This window comes from Branchiostoma floridae, chromosome 10 (assembly GCF_000003815.2).
Source record: "Branchiostoma floridae strain S238N-H82 chromosome 10, Bfl_VNyyK, whole genome shotgun sequence".
Lineage (NCBI taxonomy): Eukaryota > Metazoa > Chordata > Leptocardii > Amphioxiformes > Branchiostomatidae > Branchiostoma > Branchiostoma floridae.
This window is the reverse complement of record NC_049988.1, coordinates 17,867,178-17,887,048: the sequence shown is the minus strand read 5'-3', so window position 1 is coordinate 17,887,048 and position 19,871 is coordinate 17,867,178. Positions and strand designations below refer to the sequence as shown.

At 43.1% G+C, this 19,871-nt stretch overlaps 1 protein-coding gene and 1 long non-coding RNA gene across 2 annotated transcripts; both read left to right on the top strand.

The window, feature by feature from the left end:
* Window positions 1-97: 97 nt before the first annotated feature.
* On the top strand, window positions 98-18,384 carry LOC118425013 (serine-rich adhesin for platelets-like). Its single transcript, XM_035833827.1, has 3 exons — window positions 98-457; window positions 12,008-17,577; window positions 18,373-18,384. Exons 1-3 carry the CDS (start codon window positions 349-351, stop codon window positions 18,382-18,384), a joined length of 5,691 nt encoding a protein of 1,896 aa, XP_035689720.1. The 5' UTR covers window positions 98-348.
* LOC118424359 lies at window positions 18,385-19,564 on the top strand. The gene is made up of 3 exons (XR_004832189.1): window positions 18,385-18,480; window positions 18,787-18,899; window positions 19,360-19,564. It is a non-coding gene; the product is annotated as an uncharacterized LOC118424359 (long non-coding RNA).
* Window positions 19,565-19,871: the final 307 nt, after the last annotated feature.

Here is a 19,871-nt window from a genome sequence, read left to right as displayed (position 1 = left end):
GTATTTTATCCTACATAAAACAGTTCATTCATATCTGACAAATGCTTCGTATTTACAACACTGTTAAGGAATTATATCGTTACAATAGACGATAATCAGGATTAATTACAAGCGTTACAATAGCTGTTGCCTTGACAACCCACCACTTGTGAAACTGGTTTTGGTTCGGCCTAGTTTGACGAAGCTTCTGGCTTATTGTTTCAGTCGCGGTTGGATCGTAACGCAAATGCTAGTCAGTTTACCAGCATGATTTTACGCGTTTGTTTTAAATTAATCCGAAGGAGAGACGTTGTCACTTGTCCTGGCTTATAGGATGTTTTCCGCGATTTTCCAGGAGGATTTTAGAAGATGAAACTCCAGCCGTACTCAGCCTGGCCGTGGAGACGGCTCCTGGTGTACCTTCTCACTACCGTCGCCTGTGTCTGTATCGTCGCCAAAACCTTTCACCTTTACAGAGGTACGTGGTATAGAACTTAGCAATATCTCAGTTGTTCTATGAGTGTGGTGTGTGTGTGTGTGTGTGTCTGTGTGTGGTGTGTGTGTGTGGGGGGGGGGGGGGGTACAAAATGTATTGTAAGTGCAATAAAGTATGGGTTGAGGAGGCATTGTAAAATGTGTAGTAAGTACAGTATAGTATGGGATGAGGAGGCATTACAAAATCTATAGTAAATGTAGTATAGTATGGAGTAAGGAAACATTGCAAACTTTAGTAAGTACAGTATAGTATGGAGTGAGGAGGCATTACAAAATGTGTAGTAAGTGCAGGATAGTATCTGCAGATCAGATTCCATTGTGTGAATATTGCCCGAGGAATGATAAAAATTTGACAAAATCTGACTCACAGAACGCGTTTAGAAAAGCCGCTGTTAGCCCGATCAGGATTTAGGATGTCTTAGCGTATCCCACAGTGAGTTTATAAAACTAGTAAATCCACCAAACCAAGCAAGATTAGGCCCTTGTGTAACTGTGTTTACATAAGACACACATTCCATAACATAGTATGATATTGCATGGCATAACATAAAAGAAAACATGACATATATTTAAGCATGCGTGCTCTGAATTTACATTTAACATGTGTAGACGTAACGTCCAAATGCTGTTGATTAAATGACAGCGATAAACAATTTTAATGCTGATGACTTCAGGGCTACACAGTCCACTAAAACCTGCCGATTTCTCAGAAACGACATCTATAAAAAAACTTGTCCGTCTGACCCAAATTTCTGTTTTTAAACTTCCAAATTTCAGTTATTAAACTTAAGAGATTCAGTATCGATGAAATACTTCGGCCGCATCTGAAGTTTTGGGTACAGTGAAGAGTATTAGCGCGGTCCAAATGCTGTTTACAATGTAATAGAAAACATGGACCAGGGTCAGAACGCGTCTATACGGACATAGAGGGCGAATTGCGCGCTCGTGTACATGTTTGTCTGTGTGTGTGTATATGTGTGTATGTGTGTGTGTGTGTGTGTGTGTGTATGTGTGTGTACGCGCGTGTATGTGTGTGTATCTGTGTGTGTATCTGTGAGTGTGGTGGGCTCTCTTCACAGCAAGCATCGACCTTTTTGACAGATGTTTTTTATGCTTCCATATCTGACTACCGACTTAATATCATCGATGCAAAACAACTCTTCGCGCTTTCGTAACAATCACGTTATACCCAAATTTGGATGATACAGTATCTGAAAAAAAAAGCCCATGGAATGAATGTCATTCTTCAACAGAGCAAATGTTAAAAGTGCAAAATAGCCACAGTTGAAAGCGTGAAGAAGCAACAGGTGTGCAGAATGTTAGTTTAACGGATATTTTCACCTGAGTACAGGTGTTATCTAGGTGTTATCGCATGCATGTGTTATCGGCTTTACGATCTTATGTATGAGTTCAGACAACAGAAACCTTAATCATATCCTTTCTAGGGTATTGTAATGCTTTTCTACTGACTTTCTAATGGGACTATCGTGCCAAATGTACAAGTATGACTGAAAATAAAACAAAACACACTAAGCGCACAAAGAAGAGTTTTTATCGATGAAATTCGTTGAGCACTCTATCAAATTGCTCGAGCTCAGCCGCGAGCGTACGCGTGTACCACAGCTTCAGTAAGATACACCCTTTACGAAACACGAAGATTTCTTGCTACCCTTTACTTGATTCGTATCCCTTTAGGAGTTGTAAACACACCATCTGAAGGCTAACATTATTTTGATCTACAACGTATGTTGCGCAACTGTTCGCGAAAAATGGGAAGTGTTATCAAACACCGACAGAGATCAACAGGATTTGCATAATACTGACTGTAATTTCAGTCCCAAGGGAACAAAGTTGTGAACTGCGTTGACATTTCTCAGATGACTCAGAACAAACAAAAAAAGACGCACATGTAGAAAAGTGGCTACATACCAACCTACATTTGAGATACACACACAAGACTTTTCTCGTAGCTTGTCGAAAATGACAGCACACTGCACTGACTGCAGGTGTGATAACATGTCACCTAGTGATATAACCTCCTTGATGTTACGAAACAAGACAGTATATGAGTTATACAATTCATCCCCAGAGAGGATGGGTTGTGTAACCTGCAAGTAAGGCAAAGTCGATTTCATCATATGGAATACAGTCGGGCACACATATTCATCAATTTTTGTCCGTAACTAAAAAAAAGAAAGTGTTTGACCATATACATTTGCAACCGTACAAAACAGCTGCAAAACGAGCAAATATATGCAGTAAGCTGCAAAATGATTATTACTCTCCAAGCAGAGATAAGGCTCCGGCTGTTTTTTTTAACGTTTTTTTAGTCGTTTTTATCGGGCCTTCTATTTTGTCATTTTTCTTGAAGTACGCCAGCCAAACTCTCCAAGCAGAGGTTAGGCTCCGGCTGTTTTTTAACGTTTTTTAGTCGGTTTATCGGGCTTTCTATTTTGTATTTTATTTTGCTGTGTCAAAACCTAGCAATAACGGAAAAAGGATACTAAAGATTGGTCATTGATTGAAACTATTGTCGTGGAATATGTAAGTCAATTCTAAAGTAAAAATATAAGAGGTAATAAAAATACAAATGTTGAATCTGTCTTTCGGTATACCGCACTCTGTGTGTTTAGTCATTTGTTCAACCTGACCACTGAGGTTTCGTAATTTAGGCAAGTAGGTTTAAAAAAAAGGTCTTATTGACGTGACTATTTTTTTTGTTGTAAAATTTTCGCCCGCTCGCTTTAGCTTTGGGGTCCCCAGAGAATGTCACCGATATAATAAAATCATGGCAACATGGCCTACTAGAAAGGCCGACATTTGCTTGGGTGCAAATACAGCATATTTCAGCCATACCCATTCCCACGCAACATTGGACTGTTCCAAGTCACCCCTGCGCAAAAGTGCAATATTTAAACTGTAAGTTATCCCCAAAAGAGAACTAATATTGTGAATTGATTCCAGGTCAAAACAGAGCTTGCCCAATATGAACCGGGCCCATATGGAAGAATATAATCTTCCACAGGAGCGCCAATGCATAACTGATTGGCTTTTAGAATTGCGGCAGCTCCTATTTTTCCGAGAGTAAAAAAAGACGCATCTTCCATTCAGAAGATTTTCATCATGAAATTACATGACGCCATTCAACAATTTCCACTTCGATAACTAGGTCTAAGTACCGTCATAATCTCTTTGTGATGTGGGTACATTTATTATTGCATTGAACTTTTTTTTTAATCAAGTAGGGCATACGTTTTAATAATTGTCAAGCAGGTGCAAGTGTTGTGTAGTAGGAGTGTGTTGTTGTTGTTGTTGTTTTTTTCAAGCTAAAAACTTCAATCTTCTTGTTTTGTATGAGCATAAACGGAGACGTCTCGAATTTTTACAAGAATTTTACCACCCTGTCGCTTCATTTCTTTTCTGAAAAATCCCAGGACCAACAAGTTAACTTGATTTGGCTTTATCTATATATTTCATTTTCCTTCAAATTCTTTGTTAAGTATATGCCCTGCATACCACTGTTAAAGTGTTTTACTTTGTATGCAATCAGCCATCGGACGTAATCTTGTCTGAGTGTTGTAATTTCCTGCTCGTAGCGTGCGAGACCTAGAGGATAGGAGTTTCTACCTTGTTCGGGGGTTTCTTTTCGGAGGTCAGTGGTGATACTCTGGTACTAAGAGTTTTTCATTGGGCTCAAACTCTGGCAGTTTAAAGTTACTTACAATTTGAATGTACAAAGTTTACGTCAAAAAAGAACAACAACAACACTAACGTTAGAAGTACCTACATTTGTTTGGGAAAAAATACATGCATTCTCGCCACTGTCAAACTTACGTATCAAAACTAAACGCAAACTGTCCAATTTTCCCGCGTTTTCTGCCAAGTAACATTTTCTCGATTGTCTCAACTAACCCCCAAAGTCAAATCTGCCAAAAATGATTGATAGTGCCATGCGGAATGTTGGTAAATTCATCGACACAGACTTGTATTCTGACGTTCAATGCACGCGTACCGTCCGCTACCGCTCAAATGACCCTGTCTGAGCTCCAAATCCTCGCAAACTACAATTTCAAACCGGGCACAGGGTAACATATAGCCACTGTAAGGCTGTAATATGCATCTGTTTGTGTATAAACGGGATTGCAAGGCCCCGCTTATGAATATTAACTAGCATTCGCCTTTCTCGTCGCTGATTGGCTGGCGCCCATAAAGTAATTAACTCTCGCTCTCCCCAGACCGATGGCACCTGGCACCTGTGGGCTCTGGGGTCACGGGAGTTCACGGGAGAAGGCCGAAAGAAAACCAATTTCCCCTCAGAAAAGTGCAGAAATTGATAATTTGAAATTGGTTCATGCCAAAAATTTTACTTGGATCATTTTACCAACTATCTAATGCCTATCTACACCAAATTTAAGGTCATTCCATTGTAATTCAATGGTACAGGGGGTCAAAATATACCGTTGTGGTCAAAACGTGACCTTTAAACTTCAATAAAATCATTTTAGAGGCAGATATGAAAAAAATGAGAAAAAAGCACCTCGGTATTGACCCACTCTACTCTTGTGCCAAATTTCAGATCATTCGGTCCCGGAACGACGGAGATGATTCGATTTGAAGATTTGACAGGAGAAAGAAAGAAAGAAAGAAAGAAAGAAACATTACGAATACAATATATTTCACCATACCATATATGGTATGGCTGAAATATAAATATGAAACACTCACCTAAGATCAACATGTAGGGAATAGGTTATTGCCCTTTTCAATAGACAATTTGCACTTGATGAAATTCTTTGTCATTAAACCAACCGTTTAGCATGACCATCAAGAAACATCATGAAATGATGAACGTGAACAGTTGCTGCCTGTTTTTTTTTTTTTTTTAATGTAGATTTGTGGGTTACGAATTTATCGTCTGTATTCAGTATCTATGGAACCATAGCCTGTTATCAGAAACGGTCTATCTCTGCTTAAAGAAGCCATGCCGAACTTGTCTAGATACTAGTACAGCCTGCACGGAAGTATTTTGAGTAGCCAGGCCACTGTAGTTTCTTTGGGCAAAGTGCACATACACGCCCCATATCGAATGTCTATTCGTAGTACATGGTGTTGGTGCGAGACGGCATTGGGATTTTGTAGTGAAAAACGGAATTATTGTTTCCGGTTTGTCTGCTTGTTTGTCGTGATGTGTGTTCGCGTTTTTTACCGCCTACATTTGTCTAGTTAAAGGTGGGTGGCAGAGTTAACCTGGGTTCAAATTTACGATTGGCTTAGCCCGAGTACAGAATTGCTAGCCTGGCATCCAGTCGTATTATAGTCCCCAATTCCTTTATCTGCGCGCGGGCAATACAGAAGCGACTTGGAGCTGTAAATATTCACTCAATATCCCCAAAACAGCTAGTAATCTCGCAGCACAGGCAGAACTAGGGAGGTACCCCATTCATCTGGAGGCCTCCCTAAATACCATTAAGTATTTCATTCGACTTAGCAAGAATGTGCCAGCGGACAGCCTTCAAGCAGATGCTCTCTTGTGCTAAATGGATTTAGAAGCATCAGGTGCTGAATGTTGGGCCTCTGATGTACGCAGCACTCTAGAGAAATGTGGCTATACTTTCGTCTGGCAAAACGCCCAGTCAACAATCTCAAGTACACCTCAAATTATTTCATCAATCTATCAACGTTTAAAAGATATTTATTCCCAGACCTTTCTATCTGAAATCCACAACGATAAAAGAGTTGGGACTGCAAAAAACAAACTACGAACATACAGACTATTAAAACAATATTAGAAAGAAGAAGAATATCTGAAGATTGCCAATGTACGCCACAGATCTACCATCACAAAACTAAGAATTAGTTGCCACAAATTACGAATCGAATCAGGAAGTCATAACCACACTCCTCTAGAGCAAAGAATATGCCATATTTTGTAGTTTAGGGAAAGTAGAAGATGAAGTACATTTTACTATGGATTGTCCTTTGTATGATAGCGATAGGAACATCTTATTTGACTATGTGTTAAGTAAATATCCCCACTTTAGACACTTGAACAGTAAAGAGAAATTTATATTCCTGACAGCTTTTGATAAACCAACTCTAACCAACCATACAGCTAGCTACATTTATGCAATTACCAAGAAGCGAGAGGAAGTCGAATGTCATAGAATAGATTAGACGCACATCTGCATATATAGATGTGTATGATTGTTTCCATTGTTACATATATGTGATTCTTACCGTGTGACCTGTACTTAGCCCTTGTACCTTGTACCCAGTGGGGCAAAAATGTGCAATAAAGGTCTTCATTCATTCATTCATATAATACGACTGGATAGCAGGCTACAGAATGGCTAGGTATGTCCGGGGCACGTCGGGTACACGGAAGTTGGAGGGGGGGAGGGGGTCTTGGATCAAAGGTCCCAGGGGGTCTTAGAACGGTTATGAAAGCTCATCTCATCTACTGTCTCCAAGTTCCTGAACAGTAAATTTCCTGCTTTATGGCTACCCACTACTGTATTTCGTTTCAAAACAGGGACCGCCCACTGCACCATTAATCAGGGTGTGTCACAGTGAAAGACTTATTTTTTAAGGCTTGTAAAGAGGCATTTAAATGTTGTTGGGCAGAGGTTGCGCGAATATCATTTGTTACAGAAACGCTGCGAAATTGTTGTTGCATGAAGGCTATAGAAAGGATTTGCAGAGGCCAGTGTGTGCAGAGGCTAAGAAAATGCTGTGGCGCAGAGATTGCGCAAAGTGGATTTTACAGGCCTCCTACTGTGTCCTTGTGGGCCTTCGTACCTCGTACCACGTGCAGAACTGTGATTCCTCGTCCAGGGACATACTGTATCCCGTTACGTGAACAGCCAGTTTCTCGAGATATAGGAAATGTCAGGGAAATACAAGAGGTGCTTTAGTAGGTAGAGGCAAGTTTGAAAACGACAGAAGCTCGTCAGCATGTGTGCAACTCTGGTGTGCAACGTTGCAAGTAGCCTGGATTCCATACCCCAACCTCAAGATATATCTTTCGTGTTGGGGTCTGGCAACATGGCTGTAGAAAGGTTCTCGAAGGCCCGTTGATCAGTGGGAGGAGAACCTAGGATTGATGACCACTCTCACCACAGGTAGCCAGCTACAACACACCACAGTTGGTCAGCAGGCTATCACAGTAGCGAATCAGCTACGTTATGGATTCAAAAAGTACAGTTGGGGGTCTTTAACCAATCATGGCAGGGGTGTAATTACCTCCTGCTGATCCTGTGTTGTTCTATTGGTGGGGTTTTTTGCCCACTATAAGGTGCAAAATTGAGAAGAGTTCCTATCCCATCCTGCCAGACCCCTGCACGATAGATACTTGAGATCGGGCTGGGGTTTGGTAACCAGGCTACGTTGCAAGCCGAGTGTGGCCGGTGGATTGTATGACGGGTCTTGTATCTATGGGAGAGAACGTGAGTAGAAGTTAGAACAGAACGTTTGTACGTCCGGAGATTCTTGCAAACCTTCACTGCAAACACGTGTGGTGTTTTCATGGAAATTGTTGAGTGTTCAACCACTTGGTGTGTACCAAACATCGACTATACTGAGACGTATGTAGTTGTTGTTGTTTTTGTTTTTGCCAGGACACATACGGGGATGGGTGCTGGCAGGAGGGCGGGCCGAAATAATGCAATGCGTTGTTAACTGTTTATCGTGAAGGGCTGGACACAGTGAGTCACAAAAAGACTCCTGTATACTGCCCCGAGAGGAAGGATGGGGTACCATTTTGTTGTGATTTCAGAGACATTCATGACGGTCAGGACAATGGTAGAGAATTACGCTGACGGAAGTGACCCTTGACCTCCACTCGCGCGACGTCCGGACCAATGGGTTCACCTCTCGTTAACAAAAAGGCATCACATGCTCCAAACCGCTTCGTTCTCTCCTTGTATCACTATGTGTTCCTGTATGACAAGAGTAAATAGGTGCTTGAACGAGTTCATGCTGAGTGCACATCGATACTAGTTACCGTGTTACCGGTGGCAAAACAGTATCCATGATGCCGGGCCAAAAAGTAATATCTATTAGCCTCCGGTGGCCAGGAATACTGTTTTGGCTCATGGATATTGTCTTGGCACCGGTAGATCTGCTAGGATATTGTAAACTGACAGTCACGTGTAAAGATATCCCTATAAATCAGCATGAGTAATCCCCGAGGTATGCACATTTCAGATGCCCACTAGCCTGCGTTACACTGAATCCCTGGCTGTCAGGGGATAATTGGATCTTAGAGGAGTCGGCGATTAAACCTCGAGTGACATGACTAGTGGAAGATCTCGCGAGCTGCTAGAGCGTTTCCAAGTTTCCAAGATATCCAATTGTTCAAGACATTCTGGTGAAGACCCAGAAGCATCATTTTGATGTGGTGGTGTTCAAAAACATCAGGGGAGGGAGTAGAAACAGAAAGCAACAACATGCCGACACCTAGAATCGAACCCAGATTGGTAGATCACAAATCCAACTTCAACGTGCAAACCACAACGCCAAAAACTCATAGCTGTTGGCGTGGTCAGTTTGGCAGCGCTTGAACGGTTGAACCCCACTGTTACACTGTTACTGTACCAGGCAGAATCATGAGAATTAACGTTACATCATCACAGTCTGGTACGTCTGAATTCCTAGGTTTTTCTCAATTTCGCACGGCGATCAGTCAAAAATCGCCCGTTGCGCGAATACGGAAAACGCTGCTGTGCACACGTATATCGGTATGTACCCTGCGACTAGAAAGCTTACCTGTCAAGGTAAAGGTTCAGTCCCGCATGATGCAACTACGCACGCGCGGAAAAAATTCCTGAAATTCCTGTACAGTTCTTTCCAATCGGACGCACACTATACTATTCGGCTCGCCCATAAGGCGTCGCCAAAAACTCTTACTTTTGATTGACTAAATTAATTATGATTCTCCCACTTTATTTACAAATGTCTGTAACATTTTCCAAATTGTAGATTTGGGTTATCATCCTCATATACGTATTTTGAAAAGGATGTCTGAACCCATAAAGAGGAATCACTAGAAAATAGCTGTAGAAGAATCATTGCGCACAACTTTGCCATTTCAGGGTTCCTGTAAAAACCGGGGCCCCGCGGGGCCCCGTGGGGCCGCGACGGGGCCCCGTCGGGGCCCCGTACGGGGCCCCGTTTGCGGAGTGACTTGAAAAAAACAAACTAGTTTTGGATTTCTCACCATGATTTCCCACCAGCATTTCTCAGCAGGATAATCAAAATACATTGATATTAATCATTAATATAATAATCAGTGTGTAATAATCAAAATACATTGATATCAGCCGCACGTTGCGTCGTTGCCGAGTCCGTTGCCGAGTCCATGGTTCCTGCGTCCTGGACCTGGACCTGACCCTTTCTTGCAGAGGGAGGGAAGAGCTTTAACCTGTTTTATTGGTACAATAACGCTACAGAACTCATAGCGAGTGCTGCTAAATGAACAACCTTATTGAACGTACGAACTTTTTACCGTCATATCTACAACTTGTGTCTGGTAAATATCCGTATATCCTGTGGGAATTTTGCCCTTGTGGACAAAAATCGGCACCTAGACTGGGCGGCCATTGTTAGAATATTCACAATATATCCCGTCGGCCACTGCGGTTTTGGCGGGAGAGGCTGGCGTGCAAGGCGATTTATGCAAACACTAAGGCACTAAGATATCCCCGTAATCCCCTATTGAAGTCTGTGCCTCCACTGCTTGCACCACTTTCCCACGCACAGCATAGAAATCAAGGGTATATTATGTCGTCTCCATGGCAACCGCTATCAGTCAAGAGATATAACTCACGTGCCGTCAAAATGTCCCGCTTTCAAGTGGCTTCATTCAGAAATTCTGGTCGCTCGTCCGAAACAACGCTGCTTTTTACTGAGTATATTTTGTTAGATCTCTATACAATTAAGTTTTCGTTCCAAAAGTACGAAATACATTATGCATTGTTGAATCATATTTTTTTCAAGGCGGTATAATTAGATTCCGTCGGGTATTTCCGACGCGGAAGTGCACGAACATGCTGTATCGTAAACTGTTACGGCGTCAACAACAACGAGCGTGTGGCGTATGACAATCTATCGGTTTAAATTTTATATTCTGTGCATAGAAATTTTTGGTAAGTTTCGGCTGACTTCGATTTTGGGGTTCCTTCCGACGGACGAGGGCTTTAATACTGGTGAAGCGTTCCGCCAGGTTGATCTTGCAGTGGGGGTGGCGAGAAATTAATAAGATAAGACAGTCGGTCTCATCCCACGTAAAATTACCCCGCTAAATCTAACGTTACGTGTATCTCCATATATTCAATATATATTGCGTAACATATTTAACGTGATAGACAAACTGTATTCATTTATTGAATTGTCTAACTCTTATTATTATAAGACTCTAAAGTCTACCCCCAGATAGTGTGGTATCATGACAAAACTGCCCATCTATCGGCGTTGTTCAAAGCTCCACATGTTGGTTATGCCGCTGACTTTCGGTGCTGGTTTGCGATCCACTCCAATTTTTCGGCATCCTAACCTGTATTGGGTTACGCACCCCGACCTTGAGGTCGACCTCGGACATCTGCACGGAACATGAAAAGTTAGAAAGAGATCCAGATCCCAGCGCCGCTAAGCGTTTATTGTACAACGGGGGCCCCGCGGGGCACCCCGCGGGGTACCCCGTGGCCCCGCGGGGCCCCGGTTTTTACAGGAACCCGCCATTTCACACGTGCACAGGTCACACGTGCACGGGTCACACGCACCTATCCTGCACCTCTGTAGGAGTCGTATACGTAGGTGAAGAAAAAGTTAATATTAGTCCAATATAGGTGGCGTCAGTGGGTAATGTTATCTACTGTGTCTACGGCACGGTGTTACAATGCACGGTAGCCCGCTCCTGCCACTTAGTTTAACCCCCCCCCCCCCAACCGAAGTCAGGTACCAATATTTACACCTGGCAGGCTAACGTGAGGTGTATTGCGCCTTGCCCAAAGACACAGCATCTAGTCAGGAACGCTCGGAATCTCGTATCCTAGCCACTGGGCCATACGACGTACGCGAAGAATAGGTAGAAAAGTCTACAGGGGGTATATGATATGTAACGTGCGAAGATGAAGGAATTGTGTAGGGTTCAGGACACAACAAAAAAGATAGTCATGCAGACGTAATCACCAGATGATTGTCGCTTCAGGCTATGCATTCTCCCTTTCCCGACACTTCTGTCAGAAGTCGCTCGCACAGCTTGAGTTTGTTGCCCGAAGACATGTTTCATCAAATGGGGTAGAGTTTTGTCAGGAATCTATTAGCCCACAGCGTAAACTTTCATAATTCATAACATGTATGTAAGTGTGATGTAACACTTAATAACATACAAAGTATCTTGCCACGTAGCCGAAATTCTAGTAGATAGTGAGTGATGTTAAGACGACGAAGAAATACAAAGGAGTATGAATAACGTATTGCGTACATCTTATATGGAGTATTCCATGTAGCTAAGCTGTTGCCATTTTTATTCCAGCACATTCAAATGACGCAGATCCAGAGGCAGGCGTGCCTCTCACTGGAAGATCTAAGCTAAAAACAACATGGACATTCGATGGCTCGGAAAAGGAAAGGCGACTGTCTCCTTCTGAAGAAAAGTTGAAAGACACTGACGTTGTAGGTCTGCAGTTCGCAAATAAGCATGGACAAAATGACGGTATACCGAAGGGAACAACAATTGACAACACTCCCACGGAAAGACATGAAAATACGCCAGAAAGAGACGGTATTCGCAAATTTAGGAATACATATAATGAATCTGTAAATAGAAATGAAGATCTCTTTCAAAATTACCTTTCAACATGGAAGGATGTAAAAAGTAAGATAAAGAAGATAAAAATGCAAACTAGAAATGTGGAAATGAAACAAAGTACAGGACAAGGCATAGAGTACAAAGAACTCACTGAAAGTCTTTCAACGAAAAAGAAAGATTTTTTAAATCTGATTTTCATAGGATCAGAAAATGACAAAGAAGGAGGACAACAAAAGATCTCCCAAACAGCCGAAGCAAAGGCAAGAAATAGAAGAGAAAGCCACATGGAACCTATACAGACAACAGCAGAAAGTGTGACCTATGTTGTTACCTCAGAGCAACAAACAGAAATTCCTACAATGCAAGCATCAACTGAGCACAATACCGTGACCTCTTCACATCATGAGACCACGGAAAGAGGGGTAACGATAATGCAGACCAGCACAGAAGAGCTAAGTACAGCTGTTACAGCATCACAAGATCAAACAAGCAAGGTTCAGAATACAGCATATTTTTCAACTGAAACAACGGAAGAAAGCAGTTCCACAGCAAGCAGCTCAACAATATATGCCCAGTCAAGTTCATTTACAAAATCAACACCAGCAGACCGAAGTACATTAATCCAAGACACTCAGTTTCCCACATTGAAGGCAACAACCGAAGAGAGCACATTGGCATATACTTTGAAAGAGACCACGGTGTCAGGTGAACAAACAATGCAGACCTACCCAACGGCATCGACGGCGGCAACATCTTTAGCGCAAAATGACAAAACTACGATTCTTAGCACGTCGAATGGTCCTTCCACTGTTGTGGAACCTGGAGCAGAATCCACACTGACAGGCCAAAGTACGACTGCTAAAGTAACAAATCTTCCTACAACAGAACAAGGCACTTTGACGTCAAGCTTTGTAGAGACCACAGCGGTCAGTACAGCAAGAACACTTAGACCGTCTTCCGCCACGTCTTTAACACCTAGTGCTACAGCAAGCACAATCGTTGGCACGACGGAAGGTCATTCCACTGTTATGGGAACTACAGCAGAATCTACACTGGCAGACCAAAGTACATTCCCCCAAGGAACTCAGTTTTCCTCATTGCAGCCAACAACAGAAGAAAGCCCTCTGACATCTACATTGTCCGGTGAACAAACAGTGCAGAGCGACATAATTACAGCGGCGACAGCAACGACTCTAGCGCAAAGTTACACAACTACGATTATTAGAACGTCGGTGGGCCATTCGACTGTCTTGGAGACTACAGGAGACTCTACACTAGCCGACCAAAGTACGGCCACACAAAGAACCAGATTTCCCACTGTGCGGGGTACGACGGAGCAAAGTACCTTTCCGTCTACAGTATCGCCTTCAGTCACGTCTCCAACACAGAGTGCCACAAGCACAATTGATAGAACGTCTGAAAGTCAGTCCACTGTGATGGAGACTACAGCACATTATTCGACTGGCACAACAGAAGGCGTTTCACACACCAGCGGTGCTAAAACGTTAGACCAAAGATCTACGCATATAACAACGCAACCCACGATGAAATCCACGAAGGAGCAAAGTACCGTGGTACCAACGATTGAAACATCAACTCTTGAAGAGACTACAGTGCCTGGTACAACTGTAAAGCGGACAAGCACAATTGGACCGTCTTCCGCCTTATTTTCAACAAACAATGCTACAAGTACTTTTGTCAGCACTTCTGAAGGTTTTCCAACTGATGCACAAACGACAGAACATTCTACGGCAGACAGAACAATTGAGCTTAGTTCTACCTACAGAGGGTCAAGAACTTCAGTCCAGCCTACAACGGTTTTTAAAACTACTCCGGTAGACCAAAGAACGACAACGCAAAGAACCACAGTTCCGACCCTGCCGGTAACAACAGAGCAAAGCACTTTGACCCCAACCTTGCCAGAGACAAGCGTGGCTAGTACAACAACGGAGAGGGCTAGCTCATTCGAATCGTCTTCCGCCACAACAATGCTTTCTGAATCTACACCGATGGACAAAAGCAAGACCACGCAAAGAACCACAGTTCCTACTCTGTCGGTAACAACAGAAGCAAGCACTTTGTACTCAATTTTTGAGGAGACGACAGTGGCTGGTGCAACAACAAAGTGGGATAGCACATTTGAATCATCTTCTGCTATATCTTCAACACTCAGTGCCACTAGTACAAACATTGGTCCTTCCACTGATGCAGGAACTACAGGGCATCCGTCGATTGGCACAACATATGGATCGACCTCAAGCAGCCCCAAAACATCAGTCCCAACCACAAAACGTTTCGAATCTACATCGGCAGATCAAAGCACGACCGGGAAAAGGACCAAATTCTATACAATGCCTGCTACTACAGAACTAGCAACTGCGACTTCAACTCTTAAAAAGACCACAGTGGATGTAACAACCGCACAAAGAACGACAGTTCCTACACTGCCGGTAACAACAGAGCAAAGCACTCTGACCTCAACGTTGGCAGGGACCACAGTTGCTAGTACAACAACAAATACTAAAAGTACACTTGTCAGCACTTCTGAAGGGCATTCAACTAGACAGTCGACAGAATATTCTTCAGCAGGTACCACCTTTGAACCAAGCTCCACCACTAGCAGATCAAGAACGTCAGTCCATTCGACAACGTTTTCAGAATCTACACCGGTGGACCAAGGTACGACGGCAAAAAGAACCACAGTCCCTACACTTCCGGTAACTACAGAACAAAGCACCTTGACCTCAACCTTAGCAGAGACCACAGTGGCTAGTACAACAACGGAGAGGGCTAGCACATTTAAATCGTCTTTTGCCACGACAACGCTTTCTGAATCGACACCGGTGGACGAAAGCACGACCGCGCAAAGAACGACAGTTCCTACTCTGGCGGTAACAACAGAGCAAAGCACTCTGACCTCAACGTTGGCAGGGACCACAGTTGCTAGTACAACAACAAATGCTAAAAGTACACTTGTCAGCACTACTGAAGGGCATTCAACTGGACAGTCGACAGAATATTCTTCAGCAGGTACCACCTTTGAACCAAGCTCTACAAGCAGCAGATCAAGTACGTCAGTCCATTCGACAACATTTTCTGAATCTACACCGGTGGACCAAGGTACGTCGGTACAAAGAACCACAGTCCCTACACTGCCGGTAACGACAGAACAAAGCACCATGATGTCAACCTTAGCAGCAACCACCGTGGCTAGTACAACAACGAAGCAAACTAGCACACTTGGATCGTCTTCCGTCATACCTACAACAGAAATTTCTGAAAGCACACATGTTGCCACATCTTTAAGGCACTCAACTGGTCGACAGTCTACAGAACAATCTTCAGCAAGCACACTGGTAAAAGAAGGCTCTACCGCACAAAGAACCACAGTTCCTACACTGCCTATAACTACAGAGCAAAGCACTTTGACCTCAACTTTGGCACAGACTACTTCGGCTAGTTCAGCAGGGGAGAGGGCTAGTACGTTGGAATCGTCTTCCGCCACGACAACGCTTGCTGAATCTACACTGATGGACAAAAGCACGACGGCGCAAAGAACCACAGTTCCTACACTGCCGGTTACAATAGAGCAAAGCACATTGGCCTCAACCTTGGCAGAGATCACCGTCGCAAGTTCAACAATGGAGAGGGCTAGCACGTTTAAATCGACTTCCGCCACGTCTACAACACCCAGTGCTACAAGCACAGCCCACGACACGTCGAAAGGTCATTCAACCTTATCGCAGACCACGGGACATCCGTCCACGGCCACAACATACGGCACGAAAACGACCACAAGCAGCCAAGGAACTCCAGTCTCAATAACAACGCCTGCAGAATCTACATCGACAGATCAAAGTAGCGCCACGCAAAGAACCACATTTCGTACAGTGCCGGCAACCACTGAGCGAAGCACTGCTACATCAACTCTCGAAGAGACCACAGTGGCTACTACATCTCCAGAGCAGACAAGCACAATTGGCTTGTCTTCGGCCGCATCTTCGACAGAACGTGCTGAAAGTACACTTTTCAGCACTTCTGGTGGGTATTCAACTGGACATTCGACAGGATATACTTCAGCAGGCACCACAGTTGAACTAAGCTCCACAAGCAGCAGATCAAGTACGTCCGTCCATTCGACAACGTTTTCTGAATCTACAGCGGTGGACCAAGGTACAACGGCACAAAGAACCACAGTTCCTACACTGCCTGTAACAACAAAGCAAAGCACTCTGACCTCAACATTGGCAGAGACCACCGTGGCTAGTGCAACAACGGAGAGAGCTACCACATTTGAATCGTCTTCCGCCACGACAACGCTTAATGAATTCACACCGATGGACAAAAGCACAACCGCGCAAAGAACCACAGTTCCTACACTGCCTGTAACTACAGAGCAAAGCACTTTGACAACAACTTTGGCACAGACTACTTCGGCTAGTACAACAAGGGAAAGGGCTAGTACATTGGAATCGTCTTCCGCCACCACAATGCTTGCTGAATCTACACTGATGGACAAAAGCACGACGGCGCAAAGAACCACAGTTCCTACTCTGGCGGTAACAACAGAGCAAAGCACGTTGACCTCAACCTTGGCAGAGACCACCGTCGCAAGTACAACAATGGAGAGGGCTAGCACGTTTAAATCGACTTCCGCCACGTCTACAACACCCAGTGCTACAAGCACAAGCCACGACACGTCGGAAGGTCATACTACCGTATCGCAGAGCACGGGACATCCGTCCACGGCCACAACATACGGCATGAAAACGACCACAAGCAGCCAAGGAACTTCAGTCTCAACGACAACGCCTGCAGAATCTACATCGACAGAAGAAAGTAGCACCACACAAAGAACCACCTTTCGTACAGTACCGGCAACCACTGATCGAAGCACCGCTACATCAACTCTGTTTGAGACCACAGTGGCTACTACATCTCCAGAGCAGACAAGCACAATTGGATTGTCTTCCGCCGCATCTTCGACAGAACGTGCTCAAAATACACTTGTCAGCACTTCTGAAGGGTATTCAACTGGACAGTCGACAGGATATACTTCAGCAGGCACCACAGTTGAACTAAGCTCCACCACTAGTAGATCAAGAACGTCAGTCCATTCGACAACGTTTTCTGAATCTACACCGATGGACCAAGGTACCACCACGAAAAGAACAACAGTTCCTACGCTTCCGGTAACAACAGGGTCAAGTGTGTTGATGTCAAGCTCTGCAGAGACCACGGAAACAGCAAGCACCCTTGGGTTGTCTTCAGCCGCAGCATCGTCATACAGTGCCGTAAGCACCACTGTTGGCAGGCCGGAAGGGCAGTCTACTTTTCTTGAGACTACAGGCACAAGCACGTCAAGAACTTCCACCCCATCGACCATAGTGGCGGAGACTACATTTGTAGAGAGTACTACACCCCATCTTACAAGTGCTTCAACTTCGGTTCTTACAACAGGTGCGCGTATATTTTCATGTTATCTGTCTTTATTCAAGCTTTTTAGACAAACACTACTATTTAAAACTGCACTGAAATGTTGGTGATGGTACATTTTGAAGAATATCAATTTGATAAAATATTCTGAATTCTTCAATAATAAAAGATTACGTTTATTTAAGTTCTAAACTGCACACATTGTAACTACGAAAACATATATCAACTTAATCATTTGGATATAGGTTAGTTGAATTTTTACAATTGTATCCCACTTTTTGCACCTAAATCAATTTCTATCATATTTCCATTCTTCATTTTGGGATACAGATACAGAATATATTTTACTGCAAGATATAAGATCATTAAAATGAGATGCTGACATTTCTAACTTATGATATATATATGAAAACTATACCTTTAAAACAACAACATTAGCATTTGCACCTGGCGATATGGATGTAATAAGCTCGAAGACCAAGATCAATGGACTTTTAACATTTGTAAAAAAAAAACTACACCTTCGAACTTTGCAATCCAGGTGTATCTTCTTTATACTGTTGGTCAAAGAGGCTATGATTACACCGTTTTGTAATTTTAACCTCACCACAAACAAAAACATTTAAAAAATCTATGTTTATGATTTCCTAAAGATGACTGTCTAAGATGTGGGAGCCATGCGTTTTGTCTAACGTCTGGGGAGGATTCTCGGTGTGTGTGCAACCCAGGATACTTTTGGAACGGAGCATCGTGTGAAAAATGTAAGTAGTTACCTATGAATAGTGATTAAATGTACTTTTGTCACCGTGTCGGTATGGTGAACTTATGATTGATTTTTTGTCATACTATATGCCCCGTCCAACAAAGTTGGAAATTTCTGCAAAGATGCGATTCTTAACAAAATCTCTGAATGACCACTAGTGGGTAACTCGTTTGCTTCTGTATCTTCCTCTTATTGCTTAATTTCTATGCTAAAGGCAGTTGATTCGGCTGCCGTTGTTACTGCATCACACACTTTCAGGCAAGTATCTGTTCTAGGATCGGGTAACCTGTTGTCTGTCCCACAGTTCCAGATGTTGCTGGAGTGGAATTCACCCTTGAGGCCCTGGAATGGGATGCTGAATACTTAGACATCACGAGCGATCGGTTTAGGAGGATTTCTAGCATTCTAGTAGACAAGGTGAGGGAATACTATAACGTTGACTATGCATATATCACTGCATTTGCAAATTATACACTTATGCACGCACACACTGCTAAGTTTTGCATTGAGTTTCTTCTAACTTAACTACGGCTCTACATCAAATATTTTCGTATTCCTAATATTCGTTCTTTAATCATTTAGCACAAATTAATTTTTTTTTTACATATTTATCATATTGTTCGTCATGCATGCCCCAGATGGAGAATATAACGACTGTTTAATGCCTGAAGGTGGAGTTGAATATAAAGCTTTTTTAAAGGATATACATCAAATATCATGGAAGGTGATAGCTGATATTGTTCAGTGTTCTTATGATTCAACTTAGTCCGCAAAGCCTTTTACACGACTCACACAAAGGTGACGGTTTGCATTGCTAGAGAAGAAGTTACGTTGTTGTATATCAAATGATGAATCTTACCACCATGATCTTCTTCAGATTTCCGAGTACTTTACCTCTAGCCGTGGATTGAGCGCGATTTTCGGCAGCGCCACAGTGCTCAACTTTTACGAAGGCAGTGTCATATCTACGGTGCTCCTCAACTTTAGTACACCCTGCGTGGAAAAGGAAGAGGTTTCTGGTCTCCTGAACGACGCAGTCGCTGCCGACAGCAACAACACACTCGGCATCGCTCTACGGACTGCCTTCGGTGCGTTCTTTCTTCTCGAATTTGAGCATTTACTGAAATAGGCTTTTCGTTTACTGAGTGGCATTCACGATGGGTTAATACAGACCTAATTTACCTAACGAGGAAGATACTACTTTAAATTCTTGCGGTAAATGACGTGCATTTCATGCAGAATTTTTAAGCTTAGTTAAGGTGAACACCCTTAGATATCAACCATGCATTGGGAGACTAATTTACATAATCAGTGAGAACAAATGGCCTTCCTTGCTAGGATAGCACTTTCACACTTTGAAAATTTGTTATTTTGGTGGCGAATGAAATC